This window comes from Somniosus microcephalus, chromosome 16 (genome assembly GCF_052327205.1).
Source record: "Somniosus microcephalus isolate GS21.2 chromosome 16, FLI_Smic_1.0, whole genome shotgun sequence".
NCBI classification, from domain to species: domain Eukaryota; kingdom Metazoa; phylum Chordata; class Chondrichthyes; order Squaliformes; family Somniosidae; genus Somniosus; species Somniosus microcephalus.
In genome coordinates, this window is record NC_141002.1 from 43,659,069 (window position 1) to 43,671,429 (window position 12,361).

The 12,361-nt window shown below is 51.0% G+C and overlaps 1 protein-coding gene across 5 annotated transcripts in view; it reads left to right on the forward strand.

Annotated features, from left to right (window-relative positions):
- LOC147106110 (ELKS/Rab6-interacting/CAST family member 1-like) overlaps positions 1 to 12,361 on the forward strand; it is a 1,260,296-nt gene that overhangs the window by 475,962 nt on the left and 771,973 nt on the right. For all 5 annotated transcript variants that reach the window (XM_086008889.1, XM_086008886.1, XM_086008887.1 and 2 more), the window contains one exon: positions 150 to 285. In XM_086008889.1, the coding sequence (XP_085865015.1) occupies positions 150 to 285 (136 nt within the window). The remainder of the gene's footprint in view (positions 1 to 149; positions 286 to 12,361) is intronic.

The window sequence follows — 12,361 nt, forward strand, 5'->3', positions numbered from 1 at the left end:
TGTTTCCAGTCCATTTTCAAACAATAGAGGGTGTACGTCTGTTGTGCTGGAATGCCACGGAGTCCATTGCGCTGCTGCAGGAGGTACTGAGTTCAGTACAGATATTTTTACATCTCATTTCTTAATTACTTTTAAAACTTCTGTTACAGGCAGATGAAGGAACAAAGCAAGAAGGTGGCCAACCTGAAGCACAAAGAGCAGGTGGAAAAGAAAAAAAATGCCCAGCTGCTGGAGGAGGCACGCCGAAGGGAAGATAATTTAGCTGACGACTCCCATCAGCTCCAGGTATGAAATCCTGTCACACTAGGTTGTATTTCAACAGATTTGGTGTCCTTCCCCAGCAGCTTCAGGTGTGCAGTTATTTCTGTTCTCTGTAAGTTGCTTGCCTGCCACTGTTCAAGGACTGAACGTCCCTAGTTCTCAACTGAGCTAGGAGAAGGAGCCCTTCACTAATGTGGAACATTCCATCTTTGGGGTTGTGAAAAACTAATATATTCCTGTCAGCATTCAGCAAGAGCATCTGCTACAGCTGAGGGGCTTTGACGCTGCTAGTGATGTATTTATAATACTCCAGTTTTCAGAAACCTGTGCAGTAAAGTTTAGAGAAAGGTTAAACTGGAAACCATCGTTGTCCTAAAAGGAAAGTGTAATCCAGACACAAAATTGTTTTGGTGAGAATGAATTATAAACAATTCCAACCCAGGTTATCTTTTAATAACAGTATCACAATGATATTTTCGGTGGTCAAGTGAAGGGAGAAAGTTATATTTTCATATTGTTTGAGGGACTATTGTTCATGTATGTGAATTCTTTCATGGTTAAACCCCTCCCTATCTTTGTAACCACCTCCTGCTCCAACCTCAACCCCCCAAAACTCTACCTTCCTCTGACTCTAGCCTTTTGTGTACCCCAGCCTCCTTTCACCCTACCATTGACAACCGTTACTTTATTTGTCTGGGCCCTATTCTCTAGAATTCCTTCCTTAAACGTCTGTGGCTCTCCACCTTCACCTCCTCCTTAAAATCAAGCTCTTTGACCAAGCTTTTGGAAGCCCCATCTAATATTTCCTTCTTTGGCTCACATCCCTTTCTGTCTGAAATACCTTGGGATGTTTTTCTATGTTAACAGCACAATATAAATACAAGTTGCAAGTTGTTGCAACAGCCATTAAAATGTTATTCATAGATGATGAATGTCTTTTCATTCCCAAAGCATAGACATTAAAGCACCAATGGGCCAAATTTTGCTGTAGCATCTAACGGCATCTGCTGTTAGTTAGACTTGCCCTTGCATGTTTAGGTTTTTACATTTTTTGCATCGAAAGTTGCTGAATGTGCACGTTGTTCACGTCGCAGCGAGAGAAACAGGGCATCTGGGACCTGAGTGAACAGGGCAAGCAACTGTGAAACTCCTTAACCAATCAGATTGAAGGAAGTGTAAATTAGAGTGGGTGAATTCAATGTCGAATCAGGTACAGAAGGAGAAATAGAGAGTGAAGAAAGATTGGATTAAGAGAGAGAGTAAGAGACAAAGGAAAAGTAAATTTTTTAACTTTTACATTTTTAAGTCTCCAACAACAATTAAAACCTGAAGGAATGTGGCTCCACACAAAATAGTTCATTTTCAGCACCAGAGAGGTTATTTGACAGTAATTAACACTTATTACATTGTTAAAAGGGTACCTGGATTGGAATGGACAAGACTTAACTTTCTGTGGCGAGTTTAGTTCATATCTACTACACACATACAGCAACTTCACACCATTCAATTAATTTCAATGGTGAACCGGACAGGGAGATGCCATTTTCATGAAGCTAATGGCGGAGTGTTGCAATTCGGACAGCAACTTTTCATAGAATCATAGAATGGTTACAGCACAGAAGGAGGCCATTCAGCCTGTCGAGTCCGTGCCGGCTCTCTGCAAGAACACTTCAGCTAGTCCCACTCCCCCACCCTGCAATTTTTTCCCCTTCAGGTACTTGCCCAATTCCATTTTGAAAGCCACGATTGAATCTGCCTCCACCGCCATCTCAGGCAGTGCATTCCAGATTCTAACCACTCGCTGCATAAAAAAGTTTTCCCTCATGTCACCTTTGGTTCTTCTGCCAATCACCTTAAATCTGTGTCTTCTGATTCTCGACCCTTCCGCCAATGGGAACAGTTTCTCTCTATCTACTCTGTCTAGACCCCTCATGATTTTGAACACCTCTATCAAATCTCCTCTCAACCTTCTCTGCTCTAAGGAGAACAATCCTAGCTTCTCCAGTCTATCCACGTAACTGAAGTCCCTCATCCCTGGAACCATTCTTGTAAAGGCCTTCACATCATTCCTAAAGTTTGGTGCCCAGAATTGAACACAATACTCCAGTTGCGGTCAGACCAGTGTTTTATAAAGGTTCATCATAACTTCCTTGCTCTTTCCACTCTGCCTCTATTTATGAAGCCCAGGATCCAGTATGCTTTTTAACTGCTTTCTCAACCTGCCCTGCCACCTTCAACGATTTGTGCACATTTAGCCCCAGGTCTCTCTGTTCATGCACCCCCTTTAGAATTGTACCCTTTAGTTTGTATTGCCTCTCCTCGTTCTTCCTGCCAGAATGTATCACTTCGCACTTTCCTGCATTAAATTTCATCTGCCACGTGTCCGCCCATTCCAACAGCCTCTTGAAGTCTATCACTATCCTCCTCACTGTTCACTATACTTCCAAGTTTTGTGTCATCTGCAAATTTTGAAATTGTGCCCTGTACACCCAAGTCCAAGTCTTTAATATAGATCAAGAAAAGCAGTGATCCTAGTACCGACCCCTGGGGAACACCACTGTGTACCTTCCTCCAGCCCGAAAAACAACCGTTCACCACTATTCTCTGTTTCCTGTCACCCAGCCAATTTCGTATCCATGCTGCCACTGTCCCTTTTATTCCATGGGCTTCAACTTTGCTGGCAAGCCTATTATGTAGCATTTTGTCAAACGTCTTTTGGAAGTCCATGTATACCACATCAACTGCATTGCCCTCATCAACCCTCTCGGTTACCTCATCAAAAAACTCAATCAAGTTAGTTAAACACAATTTGCTTTTAACAAATCTGTGTTGGCTTTCCTTAATTAATCCACACTTGTCCAAGTGACTGTTAATTTTGTCCCAGATTATTGTATCAAAAAGCTTCCCCACTACCGAGATTAAACTGACTGGCCTGTAGTTGCTGGGTTTATCCTTACACCCTTTTTTGAACAAGGGTGCAACATTTGCAATTCTGCAGTCCTCTGGCACCACCCCCATATCTAAGGAGGATTGGAAGATTATGGCCAGTACTTCTGCAATTTCCACCCTTTACTTCCCTCAGCATCCTAGGATGCATCCTATCCGGTCCTGGTGACTTATCTACTTTTAAGTACAGCCTCGTGGGAATGTACCTCAACTGTACCCGAACCATCTCCTCTTTAAAGGCAGCCCATTGTTCGACTACAGTTTGGCCTACTAATCACAGAAATCACAGAAACCCCACAATGCAGATAGAGGCCATTTCGGCCCATCGAGCCTGCACCAACACATATCCCACCCTATCCCCGTAACCCCACGTATTTAATCCCCCTAACACTAAGGGTCAATTTTATCATAGCCAATCAACCTAACCCGCACATCTTTGGACTGTGGGAGGAAACCGGAGCACCCGGAGGAAACCCACGCAAACACGGGGAGAATGTGCAAACTCCACACAGACAGTCGCCCGAGGCTGGATTCGAACCCGGGTCCCTGGCGCTGTGAGGCAACATTTTCAACCCACTGAAATTGGCTGCCTTCCAATTAAGTACTTTTACTCTAGATTGCTTCCTGTTCTTTTACATAGTTAATCTAAACCTTATGATACTATGATCACTGTTCCCTAAATGTTCCCCGACTGACACTTGCTCCACTTGACGCACCTCATTCCCCAGAACCACATCCAGCAATGCCTCCTTCCTCATTGGGCTGGAAAGGTACTGATCAAGAAAGTTCTCTTGAACACACTTCAGAAATTCTTCCCCCTCTCTGCCCTTTACACTACAGGTAGACTACCCTTTATCCGGACTTCCGAAAACCGAAACCCTCTAAAAACCGAAGGTTTTTTCGTTCAGCGTAAGTCGTGCGTACGACTTACGCTGAACGAAAAAACCTTCGGTTTTTAGAGGGTTCCGGTTGCGGAAGTTCAGATAAAGGGTAAGTCGTGCGCACGACCCCCCGCCGCCAGCCGCCGACCCCGCCAGCCCCGACAACCGCCGACCCCCCCGCGGACCCCGCCGGCCCCGACAACCGCCGACCCCCCCCGCGGACCCCGCCGGCCCCGACAACCGCCGACCCCCCCGCGGACCCCGCCGGCCCCGACAACCGCCGACCCCCCCCCCGCGGACCCGCCGGCCCCGACAACCGCCAACCCCGACAACCGCCGACCCCCCCCGCGGACCCCGCCAGCCCCGACAACCGCCGACCCCCCCCGCGGACCCCGCCAGCCCCGACAACCGCCGACCCCGCCAGCCGCCGACCCCCCCGCGGACCCCGCCGGCCCCGACAACCGCCGACCCCGCCAGCCCCGACAACCGCTGACCCCCCCGCGGACCCCGCCAGCCCCGACAACTGCCGACCCCGCCAGCCGCCGACCCCCCCCCCGCGGACCCCGCCGGCCCCGACAACCACCGACCCCGCCAGCCCCGACAACCGCCGACCCCCCCGCGGACCCCGCCAGCCCCGACAACCGCCGACCCCCCCGCGGACCCCGCCAGCCCCGACAACCGCCGACCCCGCCAGCCGCCGACCCCCCCGCGGACCCCGCCGGCCCCGACAACCGCCGACCCCCCCGCGGACCCCGCCAGCCCTGACAACCGCCGACCCCGCCAGCCCCGACAACCGCGGACCCCGCCAGCCCCGACAACCGCCGACCCCCCCCGCGGACCCCGCCAGCCCCGACAACCGCCGACCCCCCCGCGGACCCCGCCAGCCGCCGACCCCCCCGCGGACCCCGCCAGCCCCGACAACCGCCGACCCCCCCCCGCGGACCCCGCCAGCCCCGACAACCGCCGACCCCCCCGCGGACCCCCCCCCCCCCCCCCCGCGTACCCTGCCGGCCCCGACCCCGACTGACTTACGCTGAGCGTCAGCGTAAGTCGTGCGCACGACCCCCCGCCGACCCACCTTCCGAAATCCGAAATTCTCCTTTATCCGAAACTCGGCTGGTCCCGAGGTTTTCGGATAAAGGATAGTCTACCTGTATTACTATTCCAGTCTATATTAGGATAGTTGAAGTCCCCCATTATCACTACTCTATATTTCTTGCACCTCTCTGTAATTACCCTGCAAATTTGTTCCTCTATATCCTTCCCACTAGTTGGCGGCCTATAGAATACACTTAGTAGTGTAATGGCACCTCTATTATCTCTTAACTCTAACCAAATAGATTCTGTCCTTGACCCATCCAGGACATCCTCTCTCTTCAGAACTGTAATATTCTCCTTAATCAATACTACCGCCCCACCTCCTTTCGTTCCTTCCCTTTCCTATCTTTCCTGAACACCTTATATCCAGGAATATTTAGTACCCAATCCTGCCCTTTTTTGAGCCAGGTCTCCATTATCACCACAACATCATATTCCCATGTGGCTATTTGCGCCTGCAGCTCACCAACCTCATTTACCATGCTTTGTGCGTTTACACGCATGCACTGTAAACCTATCCTAGATTCTTGTATTCACTCTTAGGCTGACCCCACCTAATACCGTGCTATCTGTCTCTCCAAATCCTTTGTCCACCTTGTTTCTGCTTTCTAATGCTACATCCTTGTGCCCATCCTGCTGCCAAATTAGGTTAAACCCTCCCCAACAACATGAGCAAACCCTCCCGAGAGGATATTGGTCCTGGCTCTGTTGAGGTGCAACCCATCCGACCTGTACAGGTCCCACCTCCCCCTGGACCGGTCCCAATGCCCCAGGAATCTAAAACCCTCCCTCATGCCTCATGCACCATCTCTCCAGGTGCTCTATCCTCCTATTTCTATACTCACTTGCTTGTGGCACCGGGAGTATTCCAGAGAATCCTACCTTTGAGGTCCTGCTTTTTAATTTCTTTCTGAGCCCACGAAAATCTTCCTGCAGGACCTCATCACTCTTCCTACCTATGTTGTTGATATTGATTTGGACCACGACCTCTGGCTGTTCGCTCTCCCCCCTCAATGTTTTGCAGCTGCTCAGTGACATACTTGACCCCGACACCAGGGAGGCAACATACCATCCTGGAATCACATCTGCAGCCACAGAAACGCCTGTCTGTTCCCCTAACTATTGAATCCCCTATCACTATTGCTTTCCCGATCTTCCTCCTGCCCCGCCCTTCCCCCACCCCATCGTACAGCTGAGCCACCTGTGGTGCAGTGTACTTGGCTCTGGCTGTACTCCCCAGAGGAACCATCGCCCTCACTAGTGAGATGCACTCAGGGGACTCATGCACTACCTGCCTGGTGCTCCTTGTCTGTCTGGTGGTCACCCATTCCTTCTCTGCCTGTACACTCTTACGCTGCAGGGTGACCACCTCTTGAAACGTGCTATCCACGTAGCTCTCAGTCTCATGGATGCACCACAGTGACGCCAGCTGCTGCTCAATCTCTGAAACCCAGAGCTTGAGCTCCTCCAGCTGACGACACTTCCGGCACACGTGCTTGTCCAGGCGTCCTGAAGTTCCCACATGACACGAGAAGTGCATTCCACGGTACTGAGGTGCCCTGCCATGCCAAATTCCTGGGCGCTAGTGAGCGAAGTGGAAACCTAGCAGATTCAAGTTACATCCCAAATTACGGTCCCTGCCAGTTTTAGGCCGAATTGTGCTCCTGGGAGCTACGCAGTTTGTGGTCTATAGAGTCAAAAATGGGGGTGGAATGATAAAGCTGGCTGTGATACAGAATCTGACCCCATAGTTACAGATCGTGTCATCAAGAGGTCAAATGTAGAGAAAAAAATGGAGGGCACCAAGGGTAGAACTCTGGGCACAGTGTAGGTGCAGGCTGTAAAACCATTGCAGGAGATAAGCTGATTATGTTGAGATAAGTAATCGATGAGCTAGTAGTACCACGCTGAAAGACCATGATAGGAAAGGCAGTGGAAGTCGATGGAGTGGGAAGAACATTCTGTGGTTGCAATGAAAGCGGCAATGGCCCACAATACCATTTCTTTCAGAGAATATAAAAGTTACTCAATATGTACAATGTGCCCCCCCCAAAAAATCATCTTTTGTTTTTTGTGTGCGATTAGATGGATTTTTTTAAATGATGGCAACCTCTAAGCATTAAGCTCTAGTTCCTCACCATATTGCTGTCATTAACATTAGTTTTATAGTTTGTTGCTGCAGGGCACTACAAATTTAATAGAAACAGAAAGTTGAGTTTAAATTTCAGACCATTCCAATTCCCGGAACAATGTAAGTAAAACTTAAACAATTTTTATGTAATACTTGGTATCCCAGGCCAGGCCACTATTAACCTTATTTTTCCACAGATGCCAATTTCAATCCCAGCATTACAAATCCTTTTTGTACCAAAAATGAAAAGATCGTTACTTGTTTTCATTGCAGTTCTCAATCACTGAACATGCCATTGCTGATGCAGTTTTAATAAAGAACACTTGGAACAGCAGGCATAACATAATGTTGGCCCAGAAAGAGTGATACAAAACCATACTAACATGATAACTGTGCCTTGAAAGGTGATCTTAATGTTCTACTAGCATAGGGTAGCTCCTGAACAATCGAGGAAAAAATACCAGAAATAAAGTTTAACGTTAGATTGCTGTTAAGCAGAGAGATTGGTGGCAGATTGCTGTAAATGTCAGACTCACTTTGGTACGGATTTACTTCTGTAAACAGTGTATTAGATGTCACCAGGTGCAACAATAAAACCAAATGCAAATGTAAGCTGTTACATTAGCTTAGCAGAGAGTGACCTATGATATTGATTGAGGTCAGGCGTATGCTATTATAAGCGCATATGCTTCGAAAAAGAAAATTACTTATTTGTAAGTTGACCATAGAAATTTGCGCTCTTGCATTCAGCAGATATATATAACGTCACACGTCTATCTTTTTTATTGTGGCATTCATCTGCTGAACAGGGAGAGATTGTGAGCTTGCACAAGTTGCAACAAGCGTATGCTCAGCACCATTAAGCTTACTCTTCAACCAGTTTCTTATCCATTCCCCAGGTCTACCCTGAATCCCCATAAGCTTTGAGTTTGATTAATAGACTTCCATGTGCAACTTTGTCAAAAGCCTTTTGGAAGTCTAGGCACAGTATGTTGTAGTGCTTTCCACAGACCACTCGGTTGTTACTTTCTCAAACAAGTCAAGGAAGCTGGTCAGCCATAATCTTTCCCTTCTGAATCCATGTTGGCTACTGTTTACTAGCTTATAGATGGTCCTCAAGTTTACTCCTGATGATTAATTACATGGCTGGAAGTTAGACTGATGGGTCCGTAGATGCCTGTGTCTGTTTTATCACCTTTTCTGAATATGGGCATCACGTTGACTTGTTTCCAATTTATTGTATCTCCTCGGGTCCAGCAATTCCTTCATAATGGTTGTCAGTGTGATATACCTATCAATTCAGTTCATGAAAAGCGACGAGTTAAGTTAGTAACTATAGGTTTTTATTGGCTAAATAACAGAGCCCACCCTCGTGGGTGATCGGATCCAACAAGGAGGAATACCAGCCAGTCGACCACCTTTATACCTGGGCAAGCAGGCGGAGCCATGGGCGGAGTCAGCTGTGGTCAGCCCAGGTATAACAGCGTGGCAAGAGGTGACCTTGTGTAGTGATACAACAGTGTAAACAGTGATAACCATAGTGTAACGATATAAACAATGATAACCATAGTGTAACGATAGTGAACGATAAAAGTGGTTTACCACATTCACCCCTTGTTTAAATTTGAGTCCGGCGGGGTGAAGTGTACTACCAGTTCGGGTATGTCAGTCTGTCCGGAGGCCTCGTAAGCCTTTCTGATTGGCGCAGCAGCGGCGGCGGTGGTGCAGTATCCGATGTTAATGCTGGTGTCTGCGTGGTCGGCGAAGGCTCGTGGGGTTCCGGCATGCCGTCTACCTGGGCTGGATTTGGGGGGGTGGTGGGGGGTAACGGTGGTGTCTCAGGGGTGCCCGAGGGTGCGAGGTCTCGTAAGGAGACTGTGTCCTCCCGCCCGTCTGGGTATGCCACATAGGCGTACTGGGGGTTGGCGTGCAGGAGGTCCACCCTCTCGACCAGGGGGTCCGTTTTATGGGCCCTCACATGCTTTCGCAGCAAGACGGGCCCCGGAGAAGTCAGCCATGTTGGTAGCGAGGTTCCCGTAGTCGACTTCCTGGGGAAAACAAACATTCGTTCATGGGGGGTGGCGTTAATGGCAGTGCAAAGCAGTGACCGGATGGAATGCAGCGCTGCCGGGAGGACTTCCTGCCAGCGAGAGGTTGGGAGGCCCTTAGACTTTAAGGCTAAGAGAACGGCCTTCCAGACAGTCGCGTTCTCTCTTTCCACCTGGCCGTTCCCTCGGGGGTTGTAGCTGGTGGTCCTGCTTGCAGCAATACCTCTCGCTAGTAGGAACTGGCGAAGTTCCTCGCTCATGAAGGATGAGCCCCGGTCGCTATGTATATAGTTCGGGAACCCGAACAAGGCGAAGAGGTCGTTCAGGCATTTGATGACTGTGGTACTGGTCATGTCTGGGCAGGGGAAGGCAAAAGGGAAACGGGAGTACTCATCAATAATGTTGAGGAAGTACACATTACGGTCAGAGGACGGGAGGGGCCCCTTAAAATCGATGCTCAAGCACTCGAAGGGGCGGGTGGCCTTGATCAGGCTTGCTCTGTCTGGCCTAAAGAAATGCGGTTTGCATTCGGCACAGGTTTGGCAGTTCCTGGTCATGGTCCTGACCTCCTCGATGGAGTAAGGCAGGTTGCGGGCCTTAATGAAGTGGTAAAGTCTGGTGACCCCGGGGTGGCAGAGGTCGTTGTGGAGGGTCTGCAGTCTATCAATTTGCGCGTTGGCGCATGTACTTCGTGATAGAGCATCTGGGGGTTCGTTCAGTTTACCAGGCCGGTACAAGATATCATAATCGTAGGTGGAGAGCTCGATTCTCCACCTCAAGATCTTGTCGTTCTTGATTTTGCCCCTCAGCTTGTTATTAAACATAAAAGCGACCGAGCGCTGGTCGGTGAGGTGGGTAAATCGTTTGCCTGCCAGGTAATGCCTCCAGCGTCGTACTGCCTCCACGATCGCCTGGGCCTCCTTCTCGACCGAAGAGTGTCGGATCTCAGGGCCCTGGAGGGTCCTTGAGAAGAAGGCCACAGGTCTCCCCGCCTGGTTAAGGGTTGCAGCTAGGGCGAAGTCGGATGCATCGCTCTCCACTTGGAAAGGGATAGACTCATCCACCGCGTGCATTGTGGCCTTAGCAATGTCTCCCTTTATGAGGGAGAAGGCTGCGCATGCTTCTGCCGTCGGGGGGAAGGAGGTGGACTTCATGAGGGGTCTGGCTTTGTCCGCATAATTGGGCACCCATTGGGCATAGTAGGCGAAGAGCCCCAGGGTTCTCTTCAGCGCCTTTGGACAGTGGGGGAGGGGAAGCTCCATGAGGGGGCGCATTCTTTCGGGGTCGGGGCCGATGACTCCGTTCTCTACTACGCAGCCGAGGATGGCAAGGCGTTAAACACACATTTCTCCTTATTGTAGGTGAGGTTCAGCCGTTGGGCCGTACGGAGGAATCTCTCCCGATTAACATCATGGTCCTGCCGGTCGCGGCCGCAGATGGTGACGTTATCTAGATAAGGGAACGTGGCATGCAGCCCGTTCTGGTCAACCATCCGGTCCATCTCCCTTTGGAAGACCGAAACCCCGTTGGTGACGCCGAAGGGAACCCTAAGGAAGTGGTAGAGGCGGCCATTCGCCTCGAAGGCGGTATACTGGCGGTCCTCAGGGCGGATAGGGAGTTGGTGATAGGCCGACTTAAGGTCGATGGTAGAGAATACCCGGTACTGTGCAATCTGATTGACCATATCAGATATGCGGGGAAGGGGGTATGCGTCCAGCTGGGTGTACCGGTTTATGGTTTGGCTGTAGTCGATGACCAGGCGGTGTTTATCGCCGGTCTTAACGACTACGACCTGGGCACGCCAGGGGCTGTTGCTTCTCTCGATGATGCCCTCCTTCAGGAGTCGCTGCACCTCGGAGCTAATAAAAGCTCTGTCCCCGGCGCTGTATCGCCTGCTCTTGGTAGCGACGGGTTTACAGTCGCGGGTGAGGTTAGCGAACAGGGAGGAGGGCGGGAACCTGAGGGTGGATAGGCCGCAGGTGGTACGCGGTGGGCGGTTTAAAAGCTGCTGGTTGTAGACTGTGAGTGGGGGGAGGGGTCCACCGTATGCCAAAGTGACACTTTGAAGGTGGGATTGGAAATCCAGCCCTAGTAGGACGGCAGCGCAGAGCTGGGGCAGGACGAGAAGTTTAAAATTTTTATACTCCGTGCCCCTAACCGACAGGGTCACAACACAGTAGCCGCTGATGTCTGTAGAATGGGACCTCGATGCCATCGAGATCCGGTTGCGCGTTGGCCGGACAGTGAGGGAGCAGTGGCTCACCGTGTCTGGATGGATGAAACTCTCCGTGCTTCCGCTGTCGAACGGGCAGGTCGTGGCGTGGCCGTTTACTTTGATGCCCATCATGGACTTGGACAGGTGATGCGGGCGAGCTTGGTCAAGTGTGACGGAGGCTAGTGTATGGCTGAGCGAGCTGCTGTAGTCTGCGGGTGAGGCGGTGGTCAGGTCTGGAGACAAGGTGGCGGTCGAGTGTGGTGAACAAAATGGCGGCGCCCACGACGTTGAATAAAATGGCGGAGAAGATGGCCGCCCCCACAACTCGCATGAGGCACTGCTGGCGTCTGTGGCTTTCCCCCTGCAGGCCTTCGCGAAGTGGCCTTTCTTGTGGCAGTCGGAGCAGGTCGCGTTTCTTGCAGGGCAGCGCGCCCTCGGGTGTTTCGCCTGGCCACAGAAGAAGCAGCCGGCGGCCCGATCGCGGGGCTCCGATGTCGCAGCCGGTACCGGGGGTGGCGGTCCCGATCGGTTCCGGGACACCGACGCTGTGGTAGATCCCAGAGGCGGCGGTGCGAGGGGTATTGCGGCCGGGGTCAGGCCCGAGTCCCAGGGTCGCGCAGCACAGTACCTGGAGTACGCCTCGAGGTCCCGATGGGCCACTTCCAAGGAGCGAGCGAGGATAGCAGCTGTTTTCAGGTCGAGGTCCTTTGATTCCAGCAGTCTTTGCCGTGAGTAGTCTGACCGAAGGCCTTTCACGAAGGCATCTCGGATGTTTCCATCT